Genomic DNA, 15,327 nt, shown 5'->3' on the forward strand with positions numbered 1-15,327 from the left:
CCCCCCCCCCAAAAAAACATAATAATAATAATAAAAGGAGGGAACATAGACCATAAAAAGAGATGTCTTGAATGTCTCAAGTTAACTTAATCATGTTAAAAGGTTACTTAAAGCAGTTAATGCAGCTTTTATGATAACTTTCACGCTTATTTGACAATGAGAATGTGTTCATGCTTTGATCTTCCACCGTTTTCTGACATCAGTGCCAACCATGATCTCAAAACTACATTTTTCATGTACAATCTTTCGGCTTTTCTACGCTGAGTCCAAAATAATTTTCTTTGCTGAGCATGAACGTTTGACACTGTTAGACTCCATCGGCGAGGTGACCATCACACACCTGAGGCCAGACACCACCTATGAAGTCAAGATGTCTGCCATCAACGGGAAAGGGGAAGGCGAAAGCTGCCCCGTCGAGACCTTCAAGACGGAGCCAGTCCGTAAGTTCCTCACATGGCAAACAACAACTTGACTCTTGGTCTCAAGTCCTAAGTAATACAGAGTGCACTGTTTGCAATCTGGACCGAGACTGGCACAAACATCAAAACACAGCTGTCAAACAATTCTTCAGTGATGCCAACGTTGCAAAGTAAAGACATTACAGGAACGTGAAACGGGCAAAGCCCAAATCAATCATTCCTTCTCGTGCTCATTTCTAAATGGAATTAACATGCCTTGAAAAAGCGCACCACCTTCATGACAATACATCACACCTAAAGGTCATCATGGTTATTGTTGCTCTGATAAACACTCAACTCCCAGCGGCCCCTTTTCATCACTTCTCTCTAGACACAACTACACTTCAATTTGAATTAACATTTGCATTTCATTAGGCTCACGCAATAATTGAGACTTGGCCCAAATCAATTACGACACGACATTGACTAGATGCTATTATTTAGCAATCAGCCCCCTCTGGTGGCAGCAAACAACAGTGAACTCAGTCATTGAAATTTAATCACTGGAATTCTGGATTCTTTTGTTTTGGCATTAGTGCGTTCGAAATGCTTACTAAAGTCAAACTGGCAAGGTTTTTTTTTTCTTTTCGATGCAGGCCAACAGTATTTGAGGAACATTGGGTTATATTTCAAGAATTATTCACGATAAGCGCAAATCTCGATCTTAATCACCTCATTAAATTGAATGGGAAGTGCATATTTGCAGATGATTAATTACCACTGTGTGTTTTTCTTTGTCTTAAGATGCCGTTTTTGGTTTATTCTCAGGAGACACGGGTTTGTTCTGTTGTCGGGATGATTAGAGTAGAGCTGTGCAGATTAGTTTTAATCAAATGGACAAATTGGCTTAGTGTGTTAGTTTGTAGGAGACGTGGTATTAAAGCCCCCTTTTGCAAGAATAGTATTTGTCCCCTTTTTTTTTTTTTTTAATGTTCTGTATAAATGCTGCTGAGCGATGAAACAAAGCTGACGTTGTCCAATTAACTGGTCGGGGATCCTGTGTTGCTGTGGGAAAGTGCACAGTTGCAACAAAATCCCGCCCGCGGTGGTTTCCGTGTGAAAAGCCGACGTTGCCAGATTATTCTGTTGCGCCCATTTTGCGGGATCTCTTTGTCATATCCCAAACGTTATCCCAGTAGCAATAGTAATGACCATCCAATTAGCAGCGTGTGAATAACTAAACGTCAGAGTGATGAATTAAAGCAAAGTTGCACTTCAAAAGGCAAACATCACTCCTCTGGTCTTCAGCTTTGTGCCATCGACAGTTTAGATTGTTCCCCTCTGCTCATGACTCATCAGAAGCACCGAAGTGCGTTCGTTTAAGACGTCTGCTGCCCTTTTCACACACACTAGAGAGCCTTCTTACCCTCTGATGCCCTGTTCCGGGGTTTTAGAATGCTAGTCATGTGTCCTCTGCTCTATTCTTCAAGCCTGTTCTTATTCCCTTCCCTTTCAACCACTCATACACTGTACATGTGCAATTAACGTGACTGTTATTCTGGTTTGCATGGCACCTTGACGGCCCGCCCCCCTTCGCTCTGCAGAAGGTAAACTTGACGTTGAGACCGATCGCTTTAATCGGCAAATGCCGCTATTAAACGCCACATTAATTGCTTTTAAGCGGACGCGCAGCAGAGTTGGAGCCAAATGCCATTAATCAATAGAGTAGGCGTCCGTCTTGGCAGGATTAATGAGAGCCAGAGCCGGTTACCTTGGCGATGTTTATCAGCGTTGCGTGAATTGTTATTGAGAGGCAGCTACCTGTGAGATGCTCCGCTATTAATCTCACCTGTAGACCAACAAAGTCAAACACTATTGCTCGACATCCACAAATTTTCCAAGAGCAAATCATCACAAGTGAATTAATCAGTTGCACAAAGTTGCCATCTTCAAACCTAAATTTACTGCACTGCCAACATTATAAGAACCTATTCATTGATTGTCCAGATATCAAACTCTGATATAGAGGCCCTTAGACAGTGCGGTGAAAGAGTATTTGCCCCCTTCCTGATTTCTGTGTTCTTTGCATATTTATCACATACAAAGATTTCAGTTCATCAAATGAATTTTAATATCACACAGAGACACACAAATTAGGGAAGGGGGCAAATATTTTATCACGGCATTGTAAAATGAAAAAGTGAATCCATTCACTCCTTACAGACACATAATGGAGAGGGTCTAATTAATTTGTGTATGTAATTGGATTGTACTGCAAAGCCAAATGCGTTCGCACATCCCGGCATGTTCCATTTGCTTTGATCATGGCTACACTTTCCCTGTTTGTCGTCACAGTCGCTCTTCTGTGCTAATGGCATTCAAATACAGAAAAGAAAGAAAAAGCTGTTTTGTTTACGGCACACGTCATGTGGAAGACAATTCAAAGTACTTTACATAAAACATTAAAGAACACAATTAAATAATATGTTCATCGCAAAAGTAATAAAATCATCGAAATGATTGACTAAAATGATTACAGCCGAGCATCAGTCGAGATAAATTCAAAGACAGGATGCAAGTGGGGATTAAAACAAGAGAACAACACAGATTTTGTCCATCCATAGTTGTGACTAGTTTTTCCAGAAACAAACACTTTTTGGGGCACGCCGACATAATTAATACTCTCCCTCTAAAAAAACAAAACAAAACAAAGCTCTCTTTCCGCAATTTGCTCTGGTTCTCAATCAGCAGCTTTTAACCTTCATACTGAGAGCTCCGACTAACAAAGTCATCGCCTCACACCGTCAGAATATGTCTAACTGCAATGCACCTTCTTCCGTTTGTTGCCTTTTAACACTGACGACAACTTTTTTGCTACATTTAACCTTGATCGAAATCTTGCCATGCGCCGAGGCTGAGTGGTGCAAACATGTTATCCGGTGCTAATTTGTTGTGCTGTAAACATTGCAGTCAATTAGGTAAAAAAAAAAGCCCTGGAGACTAGGAGGCATGGTTTATATCAATCAGTCAATCATCTGGATTGCGTTACTCAAACGGAATCAGATGAGCACGCACCCGTGTGTCATTTAGTCATGAGTGTGACTCCACCATCTGGAGGCAAAGTTACAAAGGAAGTGCGCCAATGACCTCATAAGGACCATGGATTGGATTGGATACTTTGTCAAATGTGCACATACAGCACAGATGAAATTTCTTCCCTCTCAAGACAACATAAAACAAGAGGAGCCGCTGCGGGTGTCCGCGCCGCCATCAAAAGAAAGTTAAAAAAAAAAAGACAAAATAATACAAAACAACACATGAGACACAGACAATCGTGCAATCTTAACCACTTTCCTGCAGACACTTTGTTGTCTGAAGCAGTTATAGATGAAAGAGGAGCGAATCAAAGTGACCTTTTCACCAGTGGATCAAAGACGTCACGCTGCAACGTGCACACGTCTGCTACAGGCTAAGCTTGAAAGCAACAAGAAGCTGTAGCATCCATCAACGAAAAAGAGAGATTGGCTCTCTTCTCCTGTCCCATGTAAGTCCGCTTCAATTCCAAGCCGCGACTCCCAGTTCCACATAAAGAGAGCCGACGTTTTCTCAAACTTTCCACCATCTCAATTTCTAAAGACTGCCCTCGCTCAATAACCCATCTCGCTGGCCGGGGAGTTTTTTCATTCTGTGAAATGTTGATTACGACACTGCTGCTCCCCTGCCTGTAGGAAATCCAAGTCCTCCCAGGCTGGAAGGAGCGCTTCAGCCAATAGGCAACTCCCTGAAAGTCAGCTGGACCAAGCAAGATGACGGTGGATTGCCCATCATCCATTACCTCGTCCGCTTCAAACCAGTGAGTATGGTGACATCGGGACGATATCAAGAGACAGATATCAAGCTTGGTCTGATGTGTCAGGAAGTGACAACTGAGGAAAATATGAAGTTGCTTTCTGGGAAGACCAACAAGGTGTTGGAGTGTTACTTGAAACTTGGGCTCCCGAGATTAATTGTCTAGTCACGAGGAAGTCAATGGTGAAAATCGCACAGCCGCTTATTTATATACATTTATTTATTTATTCATCTGGCAGCGCGCCGTGTTCTTCGTTTTGACAGCCCTACTTGAAACCACAGCACAGACTTGAAAGCCTGATTGGAAAAGCAAATAACCATTTCTTGGAACCCTTCACCCCCTGTTAAAAAAATCGGAATCTGAGAATCTAAAATTGGTTTCAAAAGAGGGCTGGGAAATAAGTCAATATCAGTATGGATCACAACGACAATACATACACGTGATCAATATCAATAGAAAATATGTTAAACGGAAGAAGAAGAAAAAAACGGGAAGATAATCTCGACCTCGGCATTCTGCGCACTGTAAGCAGAGGCAACAGCGTGGAGTTAGATTTGTTACACAATTACAAGGACACAGAAGGAGATTTTGCGCACAAAAGCGTGCTTTGACCACAGCAGTAGCCGAATGCTCATCTGCCAAGTATGGCTACGAAGAAAAAAACATCTGAACCAACGAAGAAGAAGTGCACGCACACGCACACACACACACACACCATACAGCACGTGCGTGTGGAGTATGCGCGGCGTACAAAAGTGGCCACAGTGCAAATCTTGCTAGAAGATTACATTGTGCAAAAACGAACCCCGGAACGTGGCCTCAACCGCAATTGAAAAGCCCAAACTTGTGTGCCTTTAGATTGAGTCTTCACACTGGAAACCCGAAATCCGCATGCCCAACAACAGCGACTATGTGATCCTAAGCGGGCTGGAGTGGGACACCATTTATGACATCTCCGTGGTGGCCGAGAACCAGAAGGGCAAGTCGGAGCAGGCAAGCATGTCCATCAGGACGTCCGTCCAGCCGGCCGTCATGCCAGGTAGGCTTCCTTCGGTCCTATTAGCCCGCTTGCTCGGGCGCTAACACGGCAACTAAACACAAGTGCAGCCAGGAGCATCACTCAAAGCTCACCTTCTATTTTTGCCCTGAAAGGCGAAAATGACAACTCAATAAATCTACGGGGCCGGAAAAAAATAAAAATAGATTTCCTCGTACAGCGGCGAGAGGGGAAAAAAAATGCTTTTCCAGCAGAATTTTCCCGACTGGAAGGATTGACAGGTGTCACTAAATGAGCTTGAGTTTGCTCCTGCGCAACTTGGCTAGGCGACTTGAAACGCCTCCCCCTGAATAAGTGTCATCTTTCTCAGTCTTAACAGTGGAAAGAGGGCGGATAGTTTGTGCTATGTAACAGCTGACTAACAGGGCAGTCCTAATTAAAACTGGTCCATGCCCCTCCCCCCCGACGCCATCTTGTCCATTCATCAGGCGCCATCTTCCCGCTTTGTGCTTTTCACTTCAAATGTGTTGCTGCTTTTTTCCCTTCTTTTCTTTGATATTTTCACCTTTTTGTTTTTTTCAGACGACATATGTTCACTTTCTCTCTTCCTCTGCCCCCCCATCCCCTTCTCTTTTTTTCCTCCCCTCATCCTCCTTTTTTTCCTCCCCCCTCACCTCCAACGTTCCTGATCTCCGAACCGCTTCCGGACATTGTCATCCCAGCCACTCAGGGCTCCCCGTCCGTGACGTGCTGTTTGGTCTCACTCATCCTGTCCGTCATCACCGCATTGCTGCTCTCGTAGTTTGGATGGCGGCTAAATCGCGCGAGACCAGCCCGGCTGTCTCCGCACGCATTTTTCAAAAAACTATGATGGACATGTGTGAGTGCGTGTGTGTGTGTTTGTGCGTGGTGGTGGTGGTGGTCTTCACGACACAACCAAACCAAAGCCATTGGAGTCTCCCCCCGGCCCCCCGATGTTGACAGTGAGTCGCGATAAACAACAGAGATGAATGACAGTTGGAAGCAACTAACCAGACCACGGTCCAGTACTCAGCAACTCGAATGTTTTTACTTTAAATCCTGAGTGACTGCTGTGTTGCTCACCGAAGTGTGTATATTATGGAAAGACTGACTTAACCTTTACGCCAACAAAAACAGCTAGCAGGAAAGAGCCTAATTACATTTGAATAGTGTCCACGCTGTATTACGAGTTGTGACATTTGACATTTCTCTCCTGCATGTCCAAGTGTATCAAAATACCGAACCACATTTTCTACAATGATCACTGAAGGGCGCTGCGCCGCCCCCAACACGCATACACAGAGCTGCACGCCTGTCTTAAGAGTGTCATTTATATATAAACACTGTATTTTAAGTGTTTCCCAACATTTCCACTTTTTTCTTTTACTGTCGAAAATTCTCACATCACAATATTGTGAAATACCGCAATGATCTCAACCTAATGACTCATATGTGCTTACACAGCGTGTGCGCGCCAGCACTTGCTTTGCTGTGTGAAAGATACCAGGTTGTTTCGCAGGTTAATGATGTAGCTTTTGCCATGAAGTGGAAGATAAATGCTCTGCCTGTCACTTTTTGTCGCTGGCATAGCTAGATGAACAAGGATAATTTATGAGTAGTTTATATCTAACTCCAAATAAATACATACTGTATGTTGAATACATGTGATTGAGGGCTGTTTTCCATCCCACGTGTATAAAACGCCGCAGCAAGACCAGGTGGGTCGTTTCTTCTTTGAAGCAATTTACAGATGTATTGATCTGTTTATGGACTAACCCATCACGCGCTCGCTACTGTGTTGTCATTACCGTCAGATTTGGACGAAGACGCGGCGTTCCCCATGGGCGTCATGCTGTGGGCGGGCATCCTGGTGGTGGCGTTTGTCCTGCTGCTCCTGGCCGTCGACGTCACGTGCTACTTCGTCAACAAGTGCGGCCTCATCATGTGCCTGTGTGGCAAGTCGGCCTCCGGAACGAAAGGCAAAGACCTGGAGGAGGGCAAGGCCGCATTCATGTCAGTAGCCGCACAAATGCAATCTCAGTGGTCAAGCATGGTCGAATGAAAACCCGCTTGCCCGGTAGAACTTAATGTCGACTGTGCCGTAAGCGTGTCATTTATGGTCATTACAAATAAACTCAACCTTTTCACCGAGTTCACATGCAGTGTCTTGGCAGATAAATGAAAATCTGGCACTTCATTCATCCTTGTTTTATGCTGAGGTGTGACTAAAGCTGGTTCCGGATTTTTCAATTCTTGTTTTAGCCAATGTGTTCTTGTGCTGCCCCCAAGTGGCCCAAAATAACTTAAACATTCTAGGACAGTCAGCACGCATTTGAGAGAGAGCACAAAAGTCTCACAGCACACCACCAATCGAGGATGTAACACAAAGTATAAACACTAAAGAAATTCCGATCTTGTCTCAGTTTTCTCACAAATTGACTCAGTGTGAAATCTTGGCGGGTTCAATTGAACACAAAGCTGACCTAACCACAGGAAGTCACGACTCATTTGGTTATGCGAATGGCAACATTGTTTAATTGAACCCTCTGCCATCTAATAAAAGAGCATTTAACTGCTTGTCACTACATGTCACTGGCATAAAGAGATGAACCAATATATACTTTGTATTTGTAATTAAAAAATCTTTTGCTGACAAATTAAGTGAAATTGAATAATTTTCCAAACGTATGACAGGCTGTCATATAAATTAGGTGGAAATTTGTTTAGTTGTTATTATGAAATGAGCTACAAATGCTCCATACAAATGGGTCCAAGCGATATTTTGGCTGCTTTTTTTTCAAAATCTGTTTTCTGGAGAGGGCAAACTTAAGAAACGTCATTTGCATCTAAATACCGAAAAACCTGTCCAAGGAAGTCACGGTTTTTGCATCTCTGTGACCAAAGCACAACTGCTATTACAGCGCACAATGATTTGTTTTCCATCACAATGAAAGTACTTTCATCAGTCACTCTATTCATGAGGATGATGTCCCGTATCTGCCCACAGGAAAGACGAGTCCAAAGAGCCCATCGTGGAGGTCCGAATGGAGGATGAGTGCACAGCCAATCACAATGCAGCAGGCCCAACAGAACCCAACGAAACCACGCCCCTCACAGAGCCAGAGTGAGTCAAGCTGGCAGCCGCACAAACGTTGTTTTTGTTGTTGTTGTTGTTTTGTTTTTTCCTTTTCTTATTTTGCTGCTCTGAGACATTCTTATCAGCTGTTGGAACTTTGCACTCCACTATCAAGAATTCACTTGTCCACCCACCGGGACAGAATTTGACCCGCTTTCGCCCACTTCTTTCAGACAAGTTCTGGTCATTCTTGAGTGGAGTCCACTGAGAGTGTGTCGCTTTTCAGGAGTACTTGTCGACTGTGTGGTCATACGAATGTTGAAGCAATACCAGTAGAAGACATGGAAAGAAAGACCTTTGTCCTCTCGAGTCAAGCTTACTTGTCACTGGTACTGTTTAAGCCATTGAGGTGGTTCTGCGTAATAGTTCTCTGCTGGATTTCCAGCATCTCCCTCGCCCCCGCTCCCATTAATGTCCACTCACAGCATGAGTTTCTTTGTTTCTCCTTAATAGTTGTTGGGGGTTTTTTTTTGTTGTTGTTGTTGTCATTGTCGACCGTCCTTCTTGATTTCAGTTGCTTTGTGTTGTTTGTGAATCCGACTAATCCTCTCGCCTGCCGCTCGAGGCCACCCTTCCTGTGTCACAGTCACCCTGGTGTCTAGTTTTGTGTGTCTCTGTTCTCTCCCTGCTCTCTCAGGCTGGCGGCTTTCACTGCTGCCCTGGCACTGGACACGCTCTCCTCCGATACGGCCACAGCCACCATTGACCCCGCTCAGGACAGCCCCTCTAGCGAAACCACCACGCTCACGTGTAGCCTGTCCACCCCGGCCAACGACCCCTCGCCCACGCCCATCCCGGCGCCGGCACCCAGTCCGGAGATGAGCGCCCCGCCGCCGACTCCCCCTGTGTGCAGGGCAGCCGTCGAGGCCAAGATCGCGCCGTTAGTCGAGCGGAGGGGAGCCGAGTGGGTGGCGGACGAAGAAGAGAAGACAAAGAGCGACGGTCCACCCGGCACCCCCGAACGGACTCAGAAACCCGGGACGCCCATCCCGCCCAAACGGAGGCACTCTCCTAAACTTGCCGCTCTAAAGGCTAAAGCTAGTCCGCCCGTCTCTCCGTTGGCCACGGACCCTCCTCTTACTCCAGACACCAAGAAACCGGCTCCCAGTCCGCCGCTCATACCCAAAGACCCCGATTCAAAATGCACCTCTGACAAGGTCGCCCAGCCGTCCTACCCTCATAGCTCCCACCCTAACCCCCCATCTTCAGCCATCCACGGCGCTTCCAAAGTGCCGGATGCTGAAGAATTGTCCCCTCTGGTCCGAGATATCCCAACCCCCATGTCTCCCCTGCCTGCGAGCGACCTCCTCGCATCACCACCTCACATGTACGACTTACTCGCCCACGGCATGGGTCTCAATAACGCCACATTCGACTTGGAGTTGAGTAACGGCACGGAGAGACCCTCGGCCATCCCCGATGATCTCATTAGCTTAGAGAGCCCGCCCTCTGCCCCTTCTTTGCCCAATGGAGACGGAGCAGATCTCCCCCTCTCAGTGGACGCATCAGAGCCTCTGACCAAGACCGCTCCTCCTGTCAACGATGAGTACGGCTCCCTCTAGAGGTTTATTTGTGTGTGCGTGAGTGTGTGTATATGTGTGAGTGAGTAACTTGTGTGTTCATTCATTCACCACCACATGTTGCCATTGATGACACATTTAGCAACAAGCCTAATAAGGGTGGTATGAAGTTAACTCAATGGTCTGATGGTGACTGAGGAGTGAGGTTTTGATCATGCGTATTGCTAGTGTCGGGCGCAATCCTCACATCTCCACAACCGTCACGTTTCAGGAAACCAAAAATACCGTGTGTTTGCTGAACCGTTAACGTTTCACTGTCAGACAGCAGGCCATTTTTAGCACTTAGGGTTGGTCGGTAATTTGAAGAAATAAAATATAAAATTCAAATAACAGTCCCAAATGGGGACTGACCAATTGGTTCGAATTGTGAAAAAATATTGACCAAAGTTTGGACAGAGGAGGTTTTGGCCCGACGCCAGCTATGCACGAGTTTTGATGAGCACTCAAGAAGCCTCTTTTAGATGTCACAATAGTAGACACTCCTTTCATAATATCACACTTAAGCACGCATGGAAAGATGCGGTCGAGAGACAGAAAATCGTGATACTCTAACAAACGAACCTGCCACCTAAAAATTACATTGAATAGATTTTTTTAAAAAAAACATAAGTCTAGCTCAAAAGGTAAGCCATTGACCACTGGCATTTTCTGGTGACGGTCAACCGACCAGAAGGAAGAAAAATTTTGGCTACTACTACTGTTAGTTCTGTTCAACTCTGTGGAAAGTGGACCAAACAAGAGGAAGAAACATGACTGGTACGACGACGAAGCCTGAAATAGCTGATCTTCCAAGCTCATTTAGGCCAACGGTATGAGAGCATTTTCACGACAAGACCAAGACTCTTTTTCCGTCTTACGTGTCTGGGAGTCTTTATATTCAGATTTTGCAGAAAAGAGCATTTAATATCAGGCAGACAGATTTCGCCCAACAGATTAGGTTAGGTGCAGTAAGCGTCCTCTGCGAGTATATCACGGCAAGCAACATGCATCTGACAGGCTTCCGTCTCGACGGCATTGCACCTCTAATACTACATTGGATGCAGGCACAAATTGACCCCTCTTTCCGTATCAGTAGCCTTATACATTTGGAACATCTGACGGAAAAATTTAAAAAAACACCCAACACAAACATCACAATAAAATATAGTGTAGACCTAAAATAATGACGTCCTCTTCTAAAAAAATAAAATAATAAAAACTCAAGATGAAATCTGGGCCTGTTTAGTTCAGCACAAAGCAATTATTTTGTTGCATTGTGGAAACATAGGTTGATTGTACCATCTGCCATTGAATGCAAGTGGATTGTTCTGCTCGTCACTACACGGTGTCGGCATCGATAGATGAACCAAGATAACTTGTCACATTGATTAATTGGACTTGGATCATTTCTTGTAATCAAATCGCATGAAAGAACGACGGTCCTCATCTGAAAGGGGCTTTTGGTAAATACGGAATCTGCCCCGACACCCTCAGACTTTGAGAGAAATGCCCTGTCCTCGCTCCGGTGTACAAGAGAGCTTTGTCGTCGTAGCATTTTGTTGATGTGCTTTTGGTTGAGGAAAGCCCATGTGATGCCGGATGACTCTTAAGAAACTTCATGACCTCCCCCCCCCGCCCCCCCGATTGTTGTCAACGGTGGTGAAGGAATATGTAAGCAGACTGTGCAAGCGCCCGGGGTCTTCTTACATATACTGTACGTCGACGACCTCATTTCGAGGTTCAGTGTTCACCGACGTTGCGTTTTGCTTTTAATATTTCTAATTTGGACTCTCCCTCCCCACCCCCACACCCATTTCAGGACGATTTTTTCGGAAGGGAAGGGCAAACTTCAGGAGGAGCTGTCCAACGCCATGAAGGAGACGCCCGCCGAACACAACAGTGTCATACAGACAAAGACCACGCAAAGCAAAGCATGAAAAACAAAAACAAAAAATCCATCTTAAACATTGTGCGGCTGCGGGAATTTTCACTTCCAGTGCGCTAAAGTAAACACATCAACCCCACCCTCCCCCCTCCACACACACACACATTTTCAAGCACACACTTTCACCCCCGAGGAGTTTATCTTCCAGTCCCCAGATTTTTATTTTTTTAATTTAATTTAACAGGACTATATCGTGACTCACCCAAGCATTCGATTATCATGAGAACTATGAAACAACATTCTTTGCGGTCGTCATTTTGTCTTTTGTGCGACATTTTTGTTTTCGCTGACCTTTTCATTCGTGCGCCCGTCTCGTTAGCTTGTTTGTGCATGTTTGGCCTGCAGATGGTTGCTTAAAAGCTTTATGGTTTCGCCTCACCAATTCCAGCCCCCACTCCCCTACGCCCACACACATACACACACACGGAGCTCACTGGATGGGGTCTTTTTGGCGATCCCATGTACCGTCACTGCCTCACCGGAGTTTGGAAAACCGACACACTCAAAAAAGAAGTGGGGGCGGAGGGGCGTCACCATCAGGAGTGCTGATATGTTGTGATCTAAATATGTTTCATTTCTTCACCGCACAAAACAAATGAACAAAAACAACAACACTTTTTGGGGGGTAGTACTTACAAACTATGAAAATTTCCATCCCTGCCTGCAAGCTTGTGCACTGTGCCTGTGTGCGCGCGCGCGTGTCAGTTGAACGTCCTTGTCACCGGTTTCTATGATAATCTGCTTTGTCGTGAGAGATCTAGCATCTTGTTTTTATATATATGTATAAATATTATACTGTATATTAAAATGTACTACAGTATTATTGTTAGAAGAAGAAAAGTGTGCTTAATGGACTAATGTGGTCATGATGATAATAACAGGTGTCGTGTTTATTAAAGCGTCTCAAACACACACACACACACACACACACACACACACACACACACACAGCGCTCCGTATACAGCATCAAGTCAGTGGTTCTCGTGAAGGAAGGCATGAAATCATAACTACTAACGACCAGGCACGTTGTTTGGGACCTAAATCGCTCATTTTCAGTTCACAAGTGTTGTTTTCGCCCCTATGTTTTATTTTCTCCTTCAAGTGTTCTGTAATGTGCTTTCTTTTATCTCCCCTGCCACCCTCCCCCCTTTCAATTCTTGTCTTTTGTACAACCCACCTGTCAGGAAGCAGGGTGGTCACTCGCTCGTTTTCTAAGACAGCAAATGCAAATTCAACAAGAAGTGGAAGGACCGTATTTCCTCAAAATAATGGCTCCCTCGAAGAAGCGCCTCCCGTTTTGCATTATGAAAAAGTACAAAATAAAACAGACACTACTGCTCACACATGAAAGCGTTGAGCCTCTCGAGTGAATTTAAAAGATGGAGACTTACTGAGTTTCCTGTGTGGAGATGATGTTTTTATTGACCATTAGCTTTCTCTTACACTCTAATCTGTGACCACTCGTTCACTTGATAAAAATGCATGCCTCCCTCAAATAAACATTTCCTTTTTCCGATCATGAAAAAAATGTTATCGTTCACACACACTCAGATTCAACTACGAGCCCATCTGCACTCTGCGGTGCTCATATGGACTCTGTTGTTCACATAAACAGTGGCACCTATCAAGGCACTGACCAAAAAAAAAAAAAAAACTTCAAACGTCTCACTTTCCTGTCCAAACCTATTTAAATCAGCCATTAACTCTGATTATCTCAGTTCATTGATGTGTTGTTCACACATTAATAAACACAAAAATAAACATGACGTCTTTCCATACAGTGTTAAATTCCGATTTCACTTAGCGTGAATTGCTGAAGGATTTTCGTATTGTTCCAAAAATTAGTACAAATAAAAACCTGGCCCCTCATGAACGCCCGTTACTGATTTGAGGAAATACCGTCCCTTTGAACAGAACTGCTCAGCTGTCATCATACACCTTACAGACCACCTTGCTTCCTCGTCTCCATTTTACGGGGTGGAAAAATCTCAGTAAATATCTGCTGTGTACAGTCTTGAGTGCTAACCCATTTTCAAAATAAAAACATTGTTTCTCAATCTCACTTGGTGCTGGGTCATTTTGTGCCGTATCCCTTTGAATAAAAAAAAAAGCGACTATGTAATGGCGCGAGCTGGCCACCAGGCGGTAGCACAGACGCGTGCTAAAAGGCCGCGTGCTGCACGTCATGGATGGACAACTTGGTGTTTAGCGCGCGCACTGTGCAAACAGGTCTTACTGGACGGGAAATTCCGTGATGTACTTGCTCTGGTGGTAAACACCTGTTGCATAATGTTTGTTAGTTAAAAAAGTAAATAGCTCCAGAGTTTGATACAACAATCCTCCCTTGGACAAATTTGGATGTTTCTTTAATTTTAGGGTCATGGAGCCGCAAAACTGGCGATTGACAACCTGCAGAGTCGCTCACGCTGTCGTTTGTACCCTCTTTAAACAGCGCAATTAGATATGTGTTAAATTTAAAGACAACCAAATTACATTCGTAGTGGCCAATGCTCGTTGTTTCGGGGGTGACAAAGCCGGACACTCACACCGCGAAATTGACCAAGTTAGCAGCAGTATGCGACTGACACACAGAAAGTCGTGTCATCAAACCTTCATAGTAAACTCCTCAGCACACAGATGAACGGAATTTAAAGAGGTTTTGATAACTAGGCAAAAGAAAACATATAAATGTCATTCCACGTCATATTAACAAAATTGTACAAATACATATGTGGCAAACAGCAAAGCTAAGATACTTTTTCCTGACACACGAAGTGGCAAATGAAAAGGTCAAATTCACTCACAACTACACTATTAACAGGAACACTAGATTCATAATTAAATTGATTCACAATTTAATTTTAGAATAGGCATAACCATTTAATTCACACTTTTAGTAGCTATTCGATACTACACGCAAAACTACTGAAATATTCACGAAAGTGTACCAAAATACTCGTAAATCTATTAAATACTCCACATTCGAGTAAAATACTTTAAAAAGCTACCGAAACTCTTTCTAAAAGTTACTTATTTCTCTTACAATCCACAAAATGCTCCTGAAAAAGTTGACAACATATTCTTAAAACAGTTGAAATACTCCCTAAAATTTACAAAAATAGTGTTAAATGGGGGGCCCAGGTTTTAAAGTAAACACGACTACTACTAGACTACGTTTTTATTTCTTATCAGAGTACTTTTCAAATCTGCTGAAATACTCCCCAAAATTTACCTCAATACTTTTAAGTCAACAAAATACTCCTTAAATGTTAGGTAAACACTCTTACAATCCATGGCAAACTCCCTAAAAGTTCGTGAAATTTTCAAATATACCCAATATCCCTAAATATTACCTAAATATTCAAATTGACTAAATACTCGTTTGTAGATTTAATACAGTACAATTTCTTTGCATAGCAC

At 44.0% G+C, this 15,327-nt stretch overlaps 1 protein-coding gene across 8 annotated transcripts in view; it reads left to right on the top strand.

Annotated features, from left to right (window-relative positions):
- ncam1b (neural cell adhesion molecule 1b) overlaps window positions 1–13,969 on the top strand; it is a 67,109-nt gene extending 53,140 nt beyond the window's left edge. For 4 of the 8 annotated variants that reach the window (XM_086124863.1, XM_086124865.1, XM_086124867.1 and 1 more), the window contains 7 exons: window positions 312–440; window positions 4,127–4,251; window positions 5,107–5,287; window positions 7,081–7,279; window positions 8,274–8,390; window positions 9,040–9,948; window positions 11,781–13,969. In XM_086124863.1, the coding sequence (XP_085980989.1) occupies window positions 312–440; window positions 4,127–4,251; window positions 5,107–5,287; window positions 7,081–7,279; window positions 8,274–8,390; window positions 9,040–9,948; window positions 11,781–11,898 (1,778 nt within the window). In that variant the 3' untranslated portion in view covers window positions 11,899–13,969. Of the gene's footprint in view, window positions 1–311; window positions 441–1,202; window positions 1,236–2,002; window positions 2,006–4,126; window positions 4,252–5,106; window positions 5,288–7,080; window positions 7,280–8,273; window positions 8,391–9,039; window positions 9,967–11,780 lie in introns of all 8 variants that reach the window. The other 4 variants (XM_086124864.1, XM_086124866.1, XM_086124862.1 and 1 more) reach the window with 3 other exon arrangements.
- Window positions 13,970–15,327: the final 1,358 nt, after the last annotated feature.

This window comes from Hippocampus guttulatus, chromosome 12, assembly GCF_054856545.1.
Source record: "Hippocampus guttulatus isolate MCC_2025c chromosome 12, RoL_Hgut_1.0, whole genome shotgun sequence".
Lineage (NCBI taxonomy): Eukaryota > Metazoa > Chordata > Actinopteri > Syngnathiformes > Syngnathidae > Hippocampus > Hippocampus guttulatus.